The 20,270-nt window shown below is 41.8% G+C and overlaps 1 protein-coding gene across 2 annotated transcripts in view; it reads right to left on the minus strand.

The window, feature by feature from the left end:
* Positions 1-4,500: 4,500 nt before the first annotated feature.
* Positions 4,501-20,270, minus strand: part of mfsd4aa (major facilitator superfamily domain containing 4Aa) — a 78,436-nt gene continuing 62,666 nt past the window's right edge. For both annotated transcript variants that reach the window (XM_072278742.1, XM_072278743.1), the window contains exons 6-10: positions 18,235-18,408; positions 11,389-11,536; positions 9,933-10,003; positions 8,915-9,038; positions 4,501-7,534 (exon numbers count right to left, since the gene is read on the minus strand). In XM_072278742.1, the coding sequence (XP_072134843.1) occupies positions 7,482-7,534; positions 8,915-9,038; positions 9,933-10,003; positions 11,389-11,536; positions 18,235-18,408 (570 nt within the window). In that variant the 3' untranslated portion in view covers positions 4,501-7,481. The remainder of the gene's footprint in view (positions 7,535-8,914; positions 9,039-9,932; positions 10,004-11,388; positions 11,537-18,234; positions 18,409-20,270) is intronic.

Below are 20,270 nucleotides of genomic sequence, written 5' to 3' on the forward strand. Positions count from 1 at the left end.
AATTACAGTTGAAGTGCAGTCAATATGTAACACTAAGGAGATAGTGGCCAGATAAACTGGTCACGATCGTATTATTAGATAACGAAGTCTAAGAGTGCAGACTGTACCATATTCAATATCCCATCTGAAGTGTGGGCACTGTTACTGCTTTGCACTGTTGGTCTGGGTGATATATTTAGGTCAACAGATGGATTCAATCTCTATCCCATTCTTTGGTGAATGTGCTACCAACTTAGTTTCACCTTGAGGTTTGAAGTTTGTCAAGTCCAGGCCTGCTGTAACATTAATGTTTTAACTCATCTATCCTGCTTGAGCTCAAATAATCAGTCATTTAGTCTGTCAGCATCTGAAACTTGAATATGAAACTCTGGGGGTAGGATATGAAGGAAATGTTTTGCGTCAGGAATTTTGCTTCAGCTCACGTGCCTTTCCTCATAAACAGGACTGTGTTCTGTGCAGATTGAGGGGTTGTTGATGTGTATTATTTACTCCACACTTAGCTCTGGGGCTGCAGCAGCAAGATTATTCCAGTAGCCTGATGCAGCTTTCCAGTTCTGCCTTCAGGCTCTCCCTATCAGCAGGGGGGTTGAAATGGACTGCGGTCACAAGAGGTAGGAGCAGATGTGGACTTACCAACCCTTCGGCCTGCTCTGCCACTCTATAATATCAAGGCTCATGTGACATTCATCTCAATTCTAATTTCCTGTTCCTTTCCCATAACCACTAGCTTCCCAATGGTTTAAAACAAAATCTGTCACTCTCAGTCCCGTGCGTATTCAACGATTCAGTCCTCACGACTTTTTGTAGTGCAGCATTCAAAACGCTCAGGCTGAGGAAAATTCCCCGACTGATCTCCATATTAAATGGACAACACACAAGATGCTGGAGGGGCACAGTGGGTCAAGCAGCATCAATGCAGAGAAGTAGACAGTCAATCATGGGCTGAGACCCTTCATCATTGAATGTCCATTTCTCTCTATGGATGCTGTCTTGATTCATAGAGCTCCTCTGGCATTTTGTGTATTGCTCAATATTCCAGCATCTGCAGTCCTTTTGTCTCAGTTTTAAACGGATGACCCCATATTCTGAGACAGTCACACTAGATCTAGATTCTATCAAACAAGAGTACCAGAGGAGTCAATCTCTCAGTATCTACAAAGTTGAGCCCCTTAAGTTTCACTAAGACCACTTCTCAGTTTTAAAGTCTGGAGACCCGCGTTCTCTTTTGACAGAGAAAAATGGTAGTAGAACTGTTTACTTCTTTCTTCAACATCAAATCTGTGGAGAAGACTCGATGGGCCAAATGGCCTAATTCTGCTCCTATATTTTATGATCTTATATCTTATAGTCTAGTATTTAGGAGATTGAGAATACTGCTGACTAACAGTTGTCCCAGAGTACATGTGCCTTTGGATCCATATTGAAGTTCAGCTCTCGATGGGATTATCTCCAAGGCCGAGGAATCCAACAGAAACATGTGCTGTGCCTTGGGACCACCTAAAACAAAACACTCTTTATCTTGATGCCTACTAGGTCCAATAACATCCATACTTAAGGAACTCCGCTATATCATTATAGGCTTCATTATAAAATAAATGCACTTAATTACTTATATTTCTTGGATCTAATTACTTTTACCTCTTGGAATTTGATATCAAATGGATGCTTTTCAATATTATTCTACAATATCATTGGGGGAAGACAAAGGAAATGTTAGAAGTTGTTTTCCTCTGAATCTGTTGGTTCACATTGAGAATGGAATGAAGCTGCCAAAAATTACTGTTACAATTAGGAACATTTCCATTTTCATGGACGTATTCAGAGAAGGTTTCATTTATCCATATCGGCAAAATGGTGAGCATGGTGGAGGGAGGGTATTTTCTCATTCTGGACAACACTGGAGCCTGGTGAAAGACTGAGAATGTGTTGCCTATTATTTTGGTCAGATTCTGTTGAGACCCTGCAGGTGAAAATAGATCCTGGGAGTCCTAATGTCAAAGCAGGTGTGACGCTAGGCAAAATGACTGTTGTTACTTACTGAAGCCTGAAACACCAGCTCATCTATATGACTCAGACACTTCTAGTTGTCAAAATATAACTGTGTGATGATTAATGTGAACTGAAATAGCTAGTCCTAGCTTTGAACAGTTGAGACATTACCTGCTGACACAGTGTACAGTTGACTCCAACCTGCTTGGTGAGTGACTATGACTAGGAATACATACTGTAGAAAAAGCCAAAGGTATTGAGTCTCCTGTTTATTTGAGATTTTAAGGGGAAAAAAAAGTTATGACCTTCTTTAAAACAAAATCTCCATTGAATTAGATTTACTGTTTTGTTAGTGCAGTACTAACCTACAGTATGTGGAAGTTATAGGTTACGAGATTTCTTTTATAAGATTTTGCACCTAGAAGTAATGTGTGAAGCTTTGACCCAGATTTTGTGCTCGTAATGACAACGATCATCACACCTTGAAACTAACAGCAACACCTGGATCCCCTGTTTACAAATCTTCAGGTGCACATTCCAGAAGTTGTTGTCACTGATTCACTGAGTGTGCTGTGTACTGCCTTCTCCAGAATTGGTATTTTCAAAACATATTTGTTATTAATTACTTTGAAGATATTCTGGTTAATGCAGAAAATTCTTAGTGCAACACTAAGCCATAGTTACTGCTTCACAAACATTCTCCTTTAAATTAATTTCTTTTGTTTTATTTTTAACAAAGCTTGTTTATTATCATCCAAAACCTCAAAGTGAATTTATTATCAGCTTTTACTACCCTGAGATTCATTTTCTTTCAGGCATTCACAGCATTAAGTGTGACCTTATGTGTGTGCCCCCAATCTTTACAGTATTTTCCTCGCAGTAAAATTATCTAAAGTATATAATAAGTTCTGCTATTTATTTCCTTTTTTGTGATCCATTTGAATACTTCAGTATGATTGGACATTCAGCTATCTCGAAAGGGTCACACCCTCAGGACCGATGAGAATAACCAGCAAAAGGAGGTTCACGTCCATGGTGTCTAAAACCTTTAGGGGAGAAGTTCTCTTTTAGGTCACGGATGAGCTGTGTGACTTTGCCAATGAGCACAAGGTCTGGGCCAATAACTGTTTTCAATGAGAGATGCAATTGCAGCCAACAAGCAGGGTAGGCACATTACTTGGGAGTTCATGTCTTAGCACTAATACCCTGCTCCACTTCTATCAAATGACTATATACCCCCTTGTTCTTACACAAGTACTTTTGAAAATCATGAAATGATGAAATAATTTCTATGGCTAATATGTTGAATTTGTAGAAATTATAAAAGTTCAACTAAATAAATGAATATATCAAAAAATATATTTTCTGAAATAAAAATTGAGCCCAACCGAAAGGGAAATTAATGCTGTTTGGTTTGGCAAAATGTGTAGACAATCAAAGAAAGTGGCTATTTTTGTTGTACATTTGAATTAAAAAAATATATGTAAACTACAGTCTTGTGTCATGTTATTTTTAATAGTTGTGGAAATCATGTGAATTCTGTTATCTTTTAGGAAAAGACAAGATTCAAGCCCCATTATGGGAGGAGAATTCTCAATATTTTCATCTTTCCTTACAGCAGGTGTGAGAGATTTGACCCAGTGTTTCTGCTGGTTCTCAGTGCATTGCAGTTCCTTACTTTTTCCCCTGTATCCAATCTATTGCACGTGCCCATTAACTCTCCCCTTGTTCTCCCACCAGCCAAATTCCTAGAGGGAGTTTGCAGCAACCAATTGGGAGAGATCTCACCATCAGCCAAGCAAGGTCTTGGCGCTGTTTAAGAGTTCCTGGGCAAAATGACGTTGAGAACTTAGTGAACCTTTTCAGATTCTCCCACAGGCCAGTCACAGATTTTTTTGGACTGTGACAAGAGCTCATTTTCACTTTTACTGACAAATCTACTTTTGAGCAAAACAGGATTGCATTAAGGAAGAAAATGCGGAAGAGAAAAAAAATGACAACCTTTCCTCAGATGTGGGAAAGGTTAAAAAAAATAGCTGGGGCATATATTTAGGATTGTGAGGATTAAATTTAGGATACACATCAGGATTTTTAAATACAGGTAATGCACAGGCATTAGGACAGGTGGTCAAGTTTTAAATATTGGCTCCATTTAAAGAAGAGCTGGATAATATAATGGGAAGATAGATATGTTGAAATGGAGTGACAGGATCTGGGTAGAGGCGGAAATGGATATGATCGGAGCATTAGGGTGTGAGAAATGTGATGGCACCATTGAGAGTGCATGATAGAAACAAAACCAGATATTAAAGATGCAACTTCAATACAAGTTCAAAAGTCTACAAAACAATAAGGGAATTAGGATGGGGTTGTGAAGCTGACTGGGATATTACATTACTGAAGGTTGGAAATGCAGAAATATGTCATCAATGGATCAAAATGTAAACTAATCCTGTGATATGGTGACAAACCTTTAAATCATTATAGATACTGAAATGAAATTCCACAGCATTTTGTTTTAGATATCTTTTATCTATTTTGTCAATTGTCAGAACACAGACAAATGCTGAGCACACAAGTACAAATTATCAGCTGATTAACATCCAACTTCAGGAGTTATTCAATCAAAATAGCTTTCACAAAAGACACATTTAAATAAAACCAAATCATCTCATTTTCAGATAAAAACAAAAATGAAAATGTAACTTTTAAGATCCCGACAGGGGTTAAAGAATAAAACAGATACTAAATTATCTAGCAGCTCTGGAGTGTCCTGGAAGGTGTTTTTACAGGCTGTTCGCTATTTTGGCACATTACTGAGGCATAATGCCACCACTACTGAGCCCAATAAAATCCTTTCCTGCAGCCACCACCCCATGTAAGTTACACACAAAGTTGCTGGTGAACACAACAGGCCAGGCAGCATCTCTAGGAAGAGGTACAGTCGACGTTTCGGGCCGAGACCCTTCGTCAGGCCCGAAACATCGACTGTACCTCTTCCTAGAGATGCTGCCTGGCCTGCTGCGTTCACCAGCAACTTTGATGTGTGTTGCTTGAATTTCCAGCATCTGCAGATGTCCTCGTGTTTGTGTTTTTAAGAACCCCATGTAAGTTGTTACTTTTGTATTCCACACCTGGGATCAATCATTGAAATCCATCTGCAGTCCTTCAACCAATTAATGGTGCATTGAGCCAGGGAGAAAGTTGACCAATAAATTAATTGTGGAATCCAGCCTCCAATAACAGCTTCCTTATAAAACAATAAACTGCCACTGGCATATCTGTAAGCCAGTTTGCAGTGCAGAGGAACCTGTCACAGGGCAGGAGCCCAGTCCTCAGGGCTTATAACCCTAAACCACAAGGAAACCTTTTCCAACTGGTTCTCGTAGATAATTTGAATTGCAAATGCATTGGTGAATCCAAGCTCAGTTCTTCTAATAAGGCTGGGGTGCAAAATGAAGAAAGTCACTCCTATCACTGTGCATCAGGACTGGACAATCTATAAGACAAAGGGGGATGGTTGTTTTTAATCATCCTCAAGCAATCCTTTGGACACAGCAAAGGAGAGTGGATATTTTCATGAGGTGTTGGGTGGAAATTAAATGTTTTAAATAGTATTTCCATAGTTTAATACTCATGATATAACTGGTCTCTTTACACTTGTCTCAGTATTAAGTTAGTTTATACTGGGCACTGCTTTAGTTAAGTTTAATTGAGCTCCATTTGGTGTATACACGAGTGTACCTTCACCCCAAAAGCACAATGGAACCTTTCTTATTATACAAGTTTGCCTTTCCTTGAATGAGATTAATTAATCCACATCCAACTGTCTCCAACTCCAGTTGATGTGAAATGAATATAACCAACTCAGAAAATATGGATTCATTACAATTTTGTGGTGAGTCAATAATAAATACAAATTCCATCTGAATATAACTTTAAAGAAAGGAATCTTGTAGTATATTCTTTCACTGTTAAAATGGTATGACAGTTTTCACAAAAAACTATCAGACTGACACTGGCTGTGAACTGTTGCAGAAAAGTGCTTATAATATGGGACTATTCTGGAGCCAAATCCCTCTAGTCCTTGATTTTTACCAGAAGCTTCCATGTGAAGCCCTCCGGGTCTTTGGGATGTTGCCATTTTCCAGCTCAGTTAGGATGCAATCACGTCAAATGGGCCACCATTCCATAACAGTACTGAGGGTCCTCTCGACTGTCTGAAGGTACATTCCTCAGATAGGCGATGCAACGAGTCATTCCTTCAGAATTATTTGATGAAGAGCAAGGAATTACCTCACTAACTTGACTGATAATACTCCATCAACCAATGCCAGAAAAAATAAATAGACTAGCATATAACATGCTTAACATAAACTGAATATCGCATTTCCCACACTACACCTGGAACTGCATGTTATTGTATGTGCAATTGTTATCCTTAGTGGGAGAACAGATGAAAACCAAGACACCAATGGTTTATGCATGGACACCTGTTCCTCTCCACTACGGACTGGGCTTTCATTGCACAGGTTGAGAGTTCAAATTCCTATATGACAGGATGCAAAACTGAATCGAGTAAATCTGGGAATGTTTGCTTGCCAGCGATGAAAGGAGAATGGCCAAAAAGGTTTTTGGAGAAACTTTATTGTTCAGTTACGTCCCTCAATGGATTTTTTTTTGTCTTAAGCTGGTCCTTCTGTCAGTTTTGTGACCTATCACAGGTAAAACTGGGATCTGATATCTAATCCCAACTACTGTACACAAGGTAGAGAATGTGGGATGGGGGTTACTGTCACAGTAATGTTTGATGGGGTATTCCAGGCAGTGACCACATGCCATAAGTTTGACTAGTGCAGTTGACCAAACACAATTCTAATGGACAATAAATGTCATCTGGCCAGTGTCACTCGGCACCTGAGCAGACAGAATGCAGTCCAACTTTGACTGAGGTATCAACCCCATAATTTTCAATCTTCACGAACCGAGCACAAGAGCGAAGGAATACCTGCTGAATGCTTGCAACCAGGTCTTCCACATTTATGGCCTTCACTTTCACTTCAAGTGAAATTGGAACAAAACATTTGATTTCTCAATGAAACATTTGGCATTTTGTTTTTAACAAATAAAAATCAAAAAATTTAATTAACCTGAACAAATCAAATGTGTTTTGTTTTGAATAAAACAGTTCTACTTTTAAAAAAAATAGCATGCTTGCTAACTCAAGTCCCATGTAGTGCTGATTAAGACGATCATTGTTACTTTGTCCATCCTCACTGGGAGATGTCGGCAGACACACACACCAGTGTGCTGCATCAGACGCGCAGACAAAAGCGACCGTGCCACTTCTAAGATGGTAGGGAAGGCTGCTTATGGACTATTGTAGCAGCGTCCACCATTAAAGTCAGCACACGGCTGTCAGTCTATTCCAATGATGCACTGGATCCTTCCAGGTCGACTGCGCATCACAGTGGCTGGCCGCTTGCTAAACCTCAGCTCTGGTATGAAAACTGGGACTCCGATATCGTGGGTGTTTTAGAGGGTCCTGTGAAAAATGAAGACATTGAGTTGGAAATGAGTACGCAACAAAACAGGGCAAAAAAAAAATAAACAGTATAGCTGCACTTGAGTCTTGCCCCAATTACTAGATTTATTCAAAATTCTTCCTACACCATATCTGAAACTGATTAGTTTCACCTATCATTTCCTTACTTATTGACCCAAATCAACTCATGATCGAGCAATCTCGCAATTTAAAAAAGTTTCACCCTCCTTTAGTCGCTCCATAGCCTCGTTTGCCTCATCTCTCACCACCATCAAGCCTCTACATCTCTTCACTTTTGAGCTCTGTAACATCCATCACAATACCATTTCTTCATTTAAGCCCTTCAGGTAGCGAGATCTTTAACTGCCCTAACATCTCAAAAACTATCAAATTACTTTAACAATAAACAACTTCCCATGAAGGGCTTTATGATATTTATCTATGTTAATGGTGACACAAAAGGTTGCAGATATTGGAATCTGGAACACACAAAGCACTGGAGGATTCAACAGGTCAGGCAGCATCTATAGAGGATTATGTATAGCTAACGTTTGGGGTCAAGACCTTCCATCTAAACTCAAAGACCTGAAATCCAGATGAAGGGTCTCAATCAAAAACCATCAACTGTCTATTTCCCTCCAGAGATGCTGCCTGACCTGCTGAGTTCCTCCAGTGTTTTATGTTTCGCTTCTCTAGGTCAAAGGCTGTGGTTGGAATCACTCCTACTTCTCCAACTCCCCAAGGATGTCTTTTCATAAAATCAACCTGCTTTTTGTTTGCTGTTGACGAAATTCACTGCAGAAGCCAGAAGAGGCAGGAAGTATCTCTTGTTATTGGCAGTGATTGTTTTGACATGACCTTACATCAGCCTTCAGTGTACAGTAGTAGTGTAGCAGCTAAATTGCTGGATCCATTTCCCAGAGACACGCCTAAATAACCCGGAAGACTAGACTTCGAATCTCACCAAGGCAGCTATACAATTGAAATTTGGATTTTGACCACAGAACAACCAGACTGTGACAAAAACTAATCTCATTGAGGGAGGCTTAACATGTTCCCTGTTTAACCCATTTGTAACTGCATACTGAAATGGCCTGTCAATCAGCTTGGTAGGTGATTAGGGATGGACAATAATTGCTGGTCTTGCTAGTAATGAACACATGTTAAAGGGAAATGAATAAGTAAAGAAAATGAACACACATCTGTGTTGGGAACTCACGTTAGACACTCAAAGGACCCCAGGAATTCAACAAGGAAACCACACAGAGTGCATATTGCTACAGTTTAAAAATTATCCGTGGACAACATGCCCTGATGTCTCTCTCAATACCTATTGTATCTAAGCCAGGCCCATACATTCCCCAGGGTTCGACCACCTACCTGTCATGGTCTGAAGATTGTATAATCTATGTACGAGGAGAAGAACCAAGTAGAACAGAAGAGCAAGACATCCAAAGGTAAGGCCACATACAAGGAATATATCAGTTTCGGGTGACTGAATAATCTGCAAGAAATCACAAGATGAATTAGTCAATGCTGTAAAGGAATGAGGATCACCGTTCCTAGAGCAGAATGAAATGGTGGTGGTGGGGATGTTGGAACAAGATGAAGAACTGATGAAAGGAAATACAAACCAATTCTCCAGACACACTAACTATATCTCTTATTACTACTACGTCGACTCAGGCCTAGGGGACCGGTGACCAACAAAAGTAAGGCAAGGCATATCTCTTAACTTGCCCCTATTCTGAAGTTACACTGGCAAATTTTACAAAAGTCTTTTTTTGTCCATCCCATGAAATGGAGGACATAGAAGTAACGCCCAGGGTACTGATTGCAGTTCTGAGTACTGTAACTTGGGAAGGACTAATTGTTCTTTGAGGCAGAGTCTTGCAAATTTACCAAGTCAGTAGCTGGACAAACCAGGGTAGGATTTGCACAGTAAATGGTAGGGCCATGTTTAAGGAGAAACATTTCACCTTTCACCCTTAACCAATGACCTCTAGTTGTAGTCTCACACAACCTCAGTGGAAAAAGCCTGCTTCCATTTACCCTATCTATACCCTTCATAATTTTGTATACCTTTATCAAATCTCCCCTCAAACTTCTATGTTCTAGGGAATAAAGTTCGAACGTAGTCAACCTTTCCCTATAACTCAGCTCTTCTAGTCCCAGCAACATCCTTGTAAATTTTCTTTGCACTCTTTCAAACTGGTTTATATCTTTCCTGGAGGCAGGTGACTAAACCTGCACATAATACAACTAATTACACTTCAATATCTTACACAATTTCAACATAACATCCCACACCTAACAAAATAATGCTATCAAACACCTTTTGGGAAACAAGAGAAACAAGAGACATGGAAGTGCTTTGGTTTTAAAAGAGTATACTCACAGATCCAACCAGCATCTGGAGGGCAAACTCCCCAATTCCTGCCCCTGTCACCAGTACAGTTGTCGCACATCCTATACAAAACAAAAGAAACAGAAAGCATTAAGTAAAATGTCTAGCTATGGTAATGTAATTTTCAATATAATGCAAATAGCAATCAAAACACATCCTGGTGCTGGGAGGTAAATAAATGCAAAAATAGGAAATACTTGCAATAATCAAAGCAATTTCTATAAATTGGAATGTCCCAGAATGCATTATGACTACTGAAATTGGGAATGAGCCACTTTTGCATCGAGGGAAGAGCAGTACCAATCTGTGCACATGGTATTGACTGGAGTAATCCAATTAGAAAGAAAAGAAAGTCTGCAGATACTAGAAATTCAAGCAACGCACACACACACAATGTGCTGAAGGAACTCAGTAGGCCAGGCAGCATCTATGGATAAGAATACAGTCGACATTTTGGGCTGAGACCTTTTGGCAGAACCCTACAGTTTGGCAGGACTAGATTATATTGTTAATAGCAATACACAGAGAACAATGAATATGGTAACATCTCCATTCTTCTATACAAGAGTGGGCAAAGGATCTTTTGTATTGATTTGATGGAGCATCAGTTTAACATTTCATCCCAAACACTGCACCAATTGAGTTTCTGGCCCTGAAGTGCCAGTTTAGAGCTCTGATAGAGGATAAAAACATAAAGCAACACTCAGTGGCCAGTTGATAAGCTATCTCCTGTGCCTAATAAAGAGGCCATTGAGTGCACGGTCATGGTCTTCTGTTGCTGACTCTATTCACTTTAAGGTTCGACATGTTGTGTGTTCAGAGATATTGGTTGGCAAACCACTGTTGTAACACGTGATTATCCAAATTGCTGTTGCCTTCTTGTCCACTTGAACCAGTCTGACCATTCTCCTCTGACCTCTCTCATTAACAAGGCGTCTTCACCCATGGAACTGCCGCTCACTGGATTTTTTTTTTTGGTTTGTCACACTGTTCTTCATGGACACTAGAGACTTGTGCATGAAAATCACAGGTAATCAGCAGGTTCTGAAAGACTCAAACCACCCCATCTGGCACCAACAATCATTCCATGGTCAAAGTCACTTAGATCACATTTCTTCCTCATTCTGGTGTTTGGTGAAAACAACAATTGAACCTCTTGACCACACCTGCATGCTTTTATGCATTGTGTTGCTGTCACATGATTGGCTGATTAGATACTTGCATTAATGAACAGGTGCACCTAATAAAGTGGCTACTGAGTGTATATCAAAATGCTGGGATGAAGCAGAGTGGAATTGGTAGAGATTTCAATATGAACACCAGTGCACACCAGCTGTGCTAAGTTCCTTGTTTGAATATAATTCCATGTCAGTCTCAATAATATCTTTGGAAACTATACATCCTAAGGAGGAATTGGAGAGATTAAGAACAAGCAAAATCTACTAACCTTGGTAATTCAAGATGTCTTCAGTATAAGCCAACATACTTGGGAAAGTGCTGCTCAAGAAAAAGCCCAAAAGTCCCGTTCCAACATAAAGACAAACAATGCTGACTGGGAAACACAGCATCAAGACAAAAGTGCCAATGATTCCACCCTGCAACATGGACAGAGAAGCACTCTTATTGAAGCAACATTTTAGGATGACATATCTTCCTGTAAGTAATCATGAGAACTGGATATTACATACATCCGAAAGACAGAACAAGACTGAATGTACTCCTTAGCCAAGTTTTTCCACATATACCGGGACAGAGAGATTAACTTTGTCCAGCTTTTAGATATTACAGCAGTAGAACACAGGGATCTGGGAATAGAGATCCACATTTCCTTGAAAGTGGCATCACGGATAGATAGATGGAGACTCTATAGTCAGGGGAGCAGACAGGAGATTTTGTGGATGTGAGAAGGACACCCGCATGGTTTGTTGCCTCCCAGGTGCCAGGGTCCGGGATGTCTCTGACTGGGTGCACGACATCCTGGTACGAGAGGGAAAGCAACCAGAAGTCGTGATACATGTTGGGACCAACGACATAGGAAGAGGGATGAGGTCCTGAAGTGAGAGTTTCGGGAATTAGGCAGAAGGCTGAAGAACAGGATCTCAGGATTGCTGCCAGTGCTACGTGACAGAGATGGAAAGAATTGGAGGAGATGGCAGTTGAATGCGTGGCTGAGGAGTTGGTGCAGGGAGCAGGGTTTTAGATTTTTAGATCATTGGGATCTCTTCTGGGGAAGGTGGGACCTGTACAGATTGGATGGGTTGCACCTGAACTCAAGGGGGAGCAATATCCTTGCAGGTAGGTTTGCTAGCATGGTTCGGGAGAGTTTAAACTAATTTGCAAGGGGGCTGGGACCCAGGGAGATAGAGCAGTGCAAGAAGTGCATGGAGTAAAGCCAGATCTAATATGCAGAGAGGCTTTGAGGAAAGAGAAGCAGAACAAACGGTGTAAAGACAGTAAGGTAGAAGGGCTGAAATGTGTGTACCTCAATGCAAGAAGCATCAGGAACAAAGGTGATGAACTCAGAGCTTGGATACATACATGGAATTATGATGTAGTGGCCATTACAGAGACTTGGCTGGCACTAGGGCAGGAATGGATTCTCAATATTCCTGGATTTCAGTGCTTTAAAAGGGATAGAGAGGGTGGAAAAAGGGGAGGAGGGGTGGCATTACTGGTCAGGGATACTATTACAGCTACAGAAAGGGTGGGTAATGTAGCAGGATCCTCTTTTGAGTCAATATGGGTGGAAGTCAGGAACAGGAAGGGAGCAGTTACTCTATTGGGGGTATTCTATAGGCCCCCTGGTAGCAGCAGAGATACAGAGGAGCAGATTGGGAGGCAGATTTTGGAAAGGTGCAAAAATAACAGGGTTGTTATCATGGGTGACTTTAACTTCCCTAATATTGATTGGCACCTGATTAGTTCCAAGGGTTTAGATGGGCAGAGTTTGTTAAGTGTGTCCAGGACAGATTCCTGTCACAGTATGTGGACAGGCCGACCAGGGGTAATGCCGTATTAGATCTAGTACTAGGTAATGAACCGGGTCAGGTCACAGATCTCTCAGTGGGTGAGCATCTGGGGGACAGTGACCACCGCTCCCTGGCCTTTAGCATTATCATGGAAAAGGATAGAATCAGAGAGGACAGGAAAATTTTTTAATTGGGGAAAGGCAAATTATGAGGCTATAAGGCTAGAACTTGCGGGTGTGAATTGGGATGATGTTTTTGCAGGGAAATGTACTATGGACATGTGGTCGATGTTTAGAGATCTCTTGCGGGATGTAAGGGATAAATTTGTCCCGGTGAGGAAGATAAAGAATGGTAGGGGGAAGGAACCATGGGTGACAGGTGAGGTGGAAAATCTAGTCAGGTGGAAGGCGGCAGCATACGTGAGGGTTAGGAAGCAGGGATCAGATGGGTCTATTGAGGAATATAGGGAATCAAGAAATGAGCTTAAGAAGGGGCTGAGAAGAGCAAGAAGGGGGCATGAGAAGGCCTTGGCGAGTAGGGTAAAGGAAAACCCCAAGGCATTCTTCAATTATGTGAAGAAAAAAAGGATGACAGGAGTGAAGGTAGGACTGATTAGAGATAAAGGTGGGAAGATGTGCCTGGAGGCTGTGGAAGGGAGCGAGATCCTCAATGAATACTTCTCTTCGGTATTCACCAATGAGAGGGAACTTGATGATGGTGAGGACAATATGAGTGAGGTTGATGTTCTGGAGCATGTTGATATTAAGGGAGAGGAGGTGTTGGAGTTGTTAAAATACATTAGGACAGATAAGTCCCCGGGGCCTGACGGAATATTCCCCAGGCTGCTCCACGAGGCGAGAGAAGAGATTGCTGAGCCTCTGGCTAGGATCTTTATGTCCTCGTTGTCCGCGGGAATGGTACCTGAGGATTGGAGGGAGGCAAATGTTGTTCCCTTGTTCAAAAAAGTTAGTAGGGATAGTCCGGGTAATTGTAGACCAGTGAGCCTTACGTCTGTGGTGGGAAAGCTGTTGGAAAAGATTCTTAGAGATAGGATATATAGGCATTTAGAGAATCATGGTCTGATCAGGGACAGTCAGCATGGCTTTGTGAAGGGCAGATCGTGTCTAACAAGCCTGATAGAGTTCTTTGAGGTGGTGACCAGGCATATAGATGAGGGTAGTGCAGTGCATGTGATCTATATGGATTTTAGTAAGGCATTTGACAAGATTCCACAGGGTAGGCTTATTCAGAAAGTTAGAAGGCATGGGATCCAGGGAAGTTTGGCCAGGTGGATTCAGAATTGGCTTGCCTGCAGAAGGCAGAGGGTGGTGGTGGAGGGAGTACATTCAGATTGGAGGATTGTGACTAGTGGTGTCCCACAAGGATCTGTTCTGGGACCTCTACTTTTCGTGATTTTTATTAACGACCTGGATGTAGGGGGTAGAAGGGTGGGTTGGCAAGTTTGCAGACGACACAAAGGTTGGTGGTGTTGTAGATAGTGTAGAGGATTGTCAAAGATTGCAGAGAGACATTGATAGGATGCAGAAGTGGGCTGAGAAGTGTCAGTTGGAGTTCAACTCGGAGAAGTGTGAGGTGGTACACTTTGGAAGGACAAACTCCAAGGCAGAGTACAAAGTAAATGGCAGGATACTTGGTAGTGTGGAGGGGCAGAGGGATCTGGGGGTACATGTCCACAGATCCCTGAAAGTTGCCTCACAGGTGGATAGGGTAGTTAAGAAAGCTTATGGGGTGTTAGCTTTCATAAGTCGAGGGATAGAGTTTAAGAGTCGCGATGTAATGATGCAGCTCTATAAAACTCTGGTTAGGCCACACTTGCAGTATTGTGTCCAGTTCTGGTCACCTCACTATAGGAAGGATGTGGAAGCATTGGAAAGGGTACAGAGGAGATTTACCATGATGCTGCCTGGTTTAGAAAGTATGCATTATGATCAGAGATTAAGGGAGCTGGGGCTTTACTCTTTGGAGAGAAGGAGGATGAGAAGAGACATGATAGAGGTATACAAGATAATAAGAGGAATAGATAGAGTGGATAGCCAGCGCCTCTTCCCCAGGGCATCACTGCTCAATACAAGAGGACATGGCTTTAAGGTAAGGGGTGGGAAGTTCAAGGGGGATATTAGAGGAAGGTTTTTTACTCAGAGAGTGGTTGGTGCGTGGAATGCACTGCCTGAGTCAGTGGTGGAGGCAGGTACACTGGTGAAGTTTAAGAGACTACTAGACAGGTATATGGAGGAATCTAAGGTGGGGGCTGATATGGGAGGCAGGGTTTGAGGGTCGGCACAACATTGTGGGCTGAAGGGCCTGTACTCTGCTGTACTATTCTATGTTCTATAAGGTCGCAAAGAAAACTTTTGACACATTGGGTTTCACAAGTCAAAGTACTGAGAATAGAAGTTGGACTGTTATGTTTCAGTTGTACAAAAAGTTGGTGAGACTTTATTTAGAGTATTGCGTACAGTTTTGGTCACCTACCCACAGGAAAGATGTCAATGAGATAGAAAGAGTGCAGATAAAATTTACAAGAATATTGCAAGGACTTGAGGACCCGAGTTATAGGAAAAGGTTGTATAGGATAGGATTTCATTCCCTGGAACTTCAAAGTCCGAAGGTCGATTTGATAGAGATATACAAAATTATGAGGGTAATAGACATAGGTAAGTGCAAGTAGGCTTTTTCCAATGAGGTTGGGTGAGACTACTGGAGGTCATGGGTTAAGGGTGAAAGGTGAAATGATTAAGGGGAACCTGAGAACTTCATCTCTCACAGGCTAGTGAGAATGTGGAACAAGCTGCCAACTAAAGTGGTGGATGCAGGTTTGATTTCAACATTCAGGAGAAATTTGGATAGGTACATGGATGGGAAGGGTATGGAGGGCTATGGTCCACGTGCAGGTTGATGGACTAGGCAGATAAGTAGTTGGGCATTGATGAGCCAAGGTCCTTTTCTGTCCTGTAGTGTTCTAGAACTCTCTGACCATTTTACCTCCTTTCAAGAGGTTGAATGTGACCTTTGGCTTCTATCTCATCAAGAGATTTTGATGGATGATAGGACAAATGAGGAACAGGGAGGAGTACCGCACCCATCTTCATTAAGAACACCCAGGCCCGGGAACGGAAAAGTTGACAGAAACTGGTGCATATAGCCCAGTCCATCACAGGAAAAGCCCACCCTAGCACTGAGCAAAGTTACGTGGAGTGATGCCACAAGGAAACAGCAACCATCAAAGACCCACACCATCTCTTCTTGTTACTACCATCTGGCAGGAGGTACAGGAGCCTTAAGTCCCACATCACCTGGTTCAGTAACAGTTATTGCCCTCAGTCATCAGGCTCCTGAACCACCGTGAATAGCTTCACTCACCACAACTCTGAACTGATTCCACAAACTACAGACGCATTTTCAAGGACTCATTTACACCTCATGTTCTTAGTCTTAAAATTTATTTTTATTTCCACAGTTCATCTTCTTTTGCACATTGTTTGTCAGTCTTTCCTTATGTATAGATTTCCATAAACCCTGTTGTATTTCTTTATTTTCCAATTAATGTCTGTAAGAAATTTGCATGTGGTAGCACATGGGTGGTTTTACAAAAGGGTTTGAGTATTAAGAATAACATCCTATGATTATGTTGGGCCTTAATGACAGCAGACCACACCCTGGAGTATGGTGAAAAATCCTCTTTTCATATCTAAAGGACTTTTTAGCTGTAGGAGTGTGGCAAAGGTTAACCAGACTGGTTCTTGGGAGGACAACTCTGTCATGCATGCACGGATAGAGTAGTCTAGCTGTCAGTTCTTTTGAATAATGGCTGATGTCTCAATGAAACAAAAAAAGGATTTGATGGAATCCATACGAGGAAGTTGTTTCCTTGGCTGAGAAGTCTGGAAAAATAGGTCACAGTCTCAAAATATCTGGGGCTGTTTGTGAATGAACATTCAACATTCTTTACGTATATGGTGTTGAATCTTTAGAATTGGGCAAAAAAGTCTGTGGACATTCAATCATTGATGGGATTCCAGTGGATGATAGATTTCAAGGCTGAAGATCAGCCAGGATCTCATTGAATGGTGGAGCGAGCTCCAGAGGCAGTCTTTACTACCTCTGCTCCCGTTTCCTGTGGATGTTAATGTGTGTATTACACATGTATTTAACATATCTTGTAATTATAACAGAAAAAGTGGCCATTCAGCCTATTAAATCCACTGCAGCTCATTGTGAAGCAACCCTATGTGTCCATTCTCTTTATGTCCCTGCACACTTGCAACTTATTCTCTCCCTTCCATGTCTATCAACTTCTCTTTAATCTATTTTTTGCCATTAAACTACAGCGAGGGGCAATTTTCAATAGGACACAACAGTAAATAGAATTCAAAACACCCCGAAGAAACCCAGGCAGACACGGAGAGAGTATGCAAACTTCACACAAAAGCCTCCTAAATTCCATTCCACTGGAGCTGGGAGGCAGTAATACCCACTGCTACAGCCCCACACCCGTCCTTAGACAAGCCCCAAGTTAATTTTAAATTCCTGTGATCTCGTCTAATTGCTTCCAAGAGATCGGAGCATTGCCTTGGTGTTATAGAGCACAGAAACAGGCTCGTCATATCCATGCCTACCATTGTGTTTATCTGTACTCGTCCTGTTTACCTGTATTTGGTCTTCAGCCTTTGCATGAGCTGCGGGAAGTTCCATTAGCAGTAGCATTAGCTGTGTTTTCTCTCTGCACTCTGGTGTAAACCTTGAACCCCTGACCACCTAACCAGGAGACGGGAATGCTTGAACCGCAGACTAATAAAAAAAAATCCAGGCCAGAACATAGAAAAGTATAGAACAGTAAATCACAGGCCCACGGTGTTTTGATAGCCTCTTACCCTATTCCAAGAGCAATCTAATGCTTTCTTCCCACAGCCTCATTTTCTTTCATCCAAGTACCTGTCCAAGAGTCTCTTAAATGTCTCTGCTTCTGCCACCACCCCTAGCAGCATGTTCCATGCATTTACTAATCTCTGTATATATATAAAAAAAAAACTACCTTTGACATCCTTCTTATATTGGTCTTTCCTCCAATCACCTTAAAATTATGACCTTTTGTATTAGCAATTTGGGTAAAAGGTGCTGCCTGTCCTGAATCCCCAACATTAAATCATTGCGTTCCACAGCCAGCCAATCAGGGCAATGCAGGGCCCTGGGATGACCCTGTCCTTTAGTGAGGGAATATACATTTAGACGTGAAAGTCAGAATCCACCACAGCCGTCATAATGGAAGATACCAGGATGAACCGTGCCTTGACAAAAATACTCACCAGGTTTATAATCACCATGGTTGCAGGTCGCAGTTTCCAAGACACTGGAATTGACGCCAATCTCCCTAAAGTAATGGAGGCCCAGAAGAGGCTGCTGAGGTAACCTGCCACCCGAGGCTCGATGAACAGTGGTTTCTCGACAGCATAGGTGTACACAAACCCAGAGTACTCACCCTGTCAGAGATCAAACACAACAGAGGTGTGTGAAAACTAATCGCCCCATTTTTGTTTCTTTACAGCTTCAGAATCCATTAATGACAGAGATTAAAGTACTAATTCAATTAGCCATTTTGCCCTTCTATCCCCAATATTGTCCCAGATTATGTAAATGTACTTCCATGCAATCCAGACAATCCACCCCATTTAATCAATTACTCAATCCCCCTTTCCACCAATCACAATGCTGCTTACCATTTTAAAGACCCCATGTCTACAGCCCCCTTGCTGTCAGGAAGTTATCTCTGAAACTGGACCTCCCACCTATGGCATGAGTGCCCTTCACTGTGAATGACACTCTTGGCTCAAAACCTTCCCATTTGCAATCTCCTTAGGGTCTACCCAACATTCCTCCCTGATCTCTGTGATCACCTGCAACTTATCAGGTCATTTTCAACCTTTCACTGGTACGGGTGGAAGTTCCCACTTGCTTCAAAAAGGCAACAATTATACCAGTGCCTAAGAAGAATAATGTGAGCTGCCTTAATGACTATCGCTCGGTAGCACTCACATCTACAGTGATGAAATGCTTTGAGAGGTTGGTCAAGATTAGACTGCCTCAGCAAGGACCTGGACCCATTGCAATTTTCCTATTGCCACAAGAGGTCAATGGCAGACACAATCTCAATGGCGCTCCACATGGCTTTAGACCACCTGGACAGTACAAACACTTATGTCAGGATGCTGTTCATCGACTATAGCTCATCATTTAATACCATCATTCCCACAATCCTGATTGAGAAGTTGCAGAACCTGGGCCTCTGTACCTCCCTCTGCAATTGGATCCTTGACTTCTTAACCAGAAGACTACAAACTGTGCAGATTGGTGATAACATATCCTTCTCGCCGGCGATCAACACTGGTGCACGTCAGGGGTGTGTGCTTAATCCACTGCGCTACTCTCTCATACCATCTACAAATCTGATGACGATATAACTATTGTTGGTAGAATCTCAGGTGGTGACGAGACGGGTAACAGGACTGAGATATGCCAACCAGTGGAATGATGCCACAGCAACAACCTGGCATTCAACGTCAGAAAGACAAAAGAGCTGCTTGTGGACTTCATGAAGGACAAGACGAAGGGACACATACCAATCCTCAGAGGGATCAGAAGTGGAAAGACTGAGCAGTTTCAAGTTCCTGGGTGTCAAGATCTGAGGATATGACCTGGTCCTAACATATTGATGTAGTTATAAAGAAGGCAAGACAGCAGCTGTACTTCATTAGGAGTTTGAAGAGATTTGGCATGTCAACAAATAAACTCAAAAACCTCTATAGTTGTACCATGGAGAGCATTCTGACAGGCTGCATCACTGTCTGGTACGGAGGGGCTACTGCACAGGACCGAAAGAAGCTGCAGAAGGTTGTAAAACTAGTCAGCTCCATCTTGGGCACTAGCCTACAAAGTTTCCAGGACATCTTTAGGGAGCAGTATCTTGAAAACGCAGCATCCATTATTAAGGACCTCGACCCAGGGCATGCCCTTTTCTCCTTCCCATCAGGTAGGAGGTACAGAAGCCTGATGGCACACACTCAGCGATTCAGGAACAGCTTCTTCCCCTCTGCCATCCGATTTCTAGATGGACATTGAACCCTTCGATACTACCTCACTATTTTTAATATACGGCATTTCTGTTTTTTGCACATTTTAATCTATTCAATATATGTATACTGTAACTTATTTATTATTATTATCACTTCTATATTATGTATTGCATTGAACCTCTGCTAGGTTAACAAATTTCACGTCACATGCCGGTGATAATAATTCTGATTCTGATCTGTCCCTGTAGCCTGCTATCTCTGTCAAATGACTA

This window comes from Mobula birostris, chromosome 14 (assembly GCF_030028105.1).
Source record: "Mobula birostris isolate sMobBir1 chromosome 14, sMobBir1.hap1, whole genome shotgun sequence".
Taxonomy (NCBI): domain Eukaryota; kingdom Metazoa; phylum Chordata; class Chondrichthyes; order Myliobatiformes; family Myliobatidae; genus Mobula; species Mobula birostris.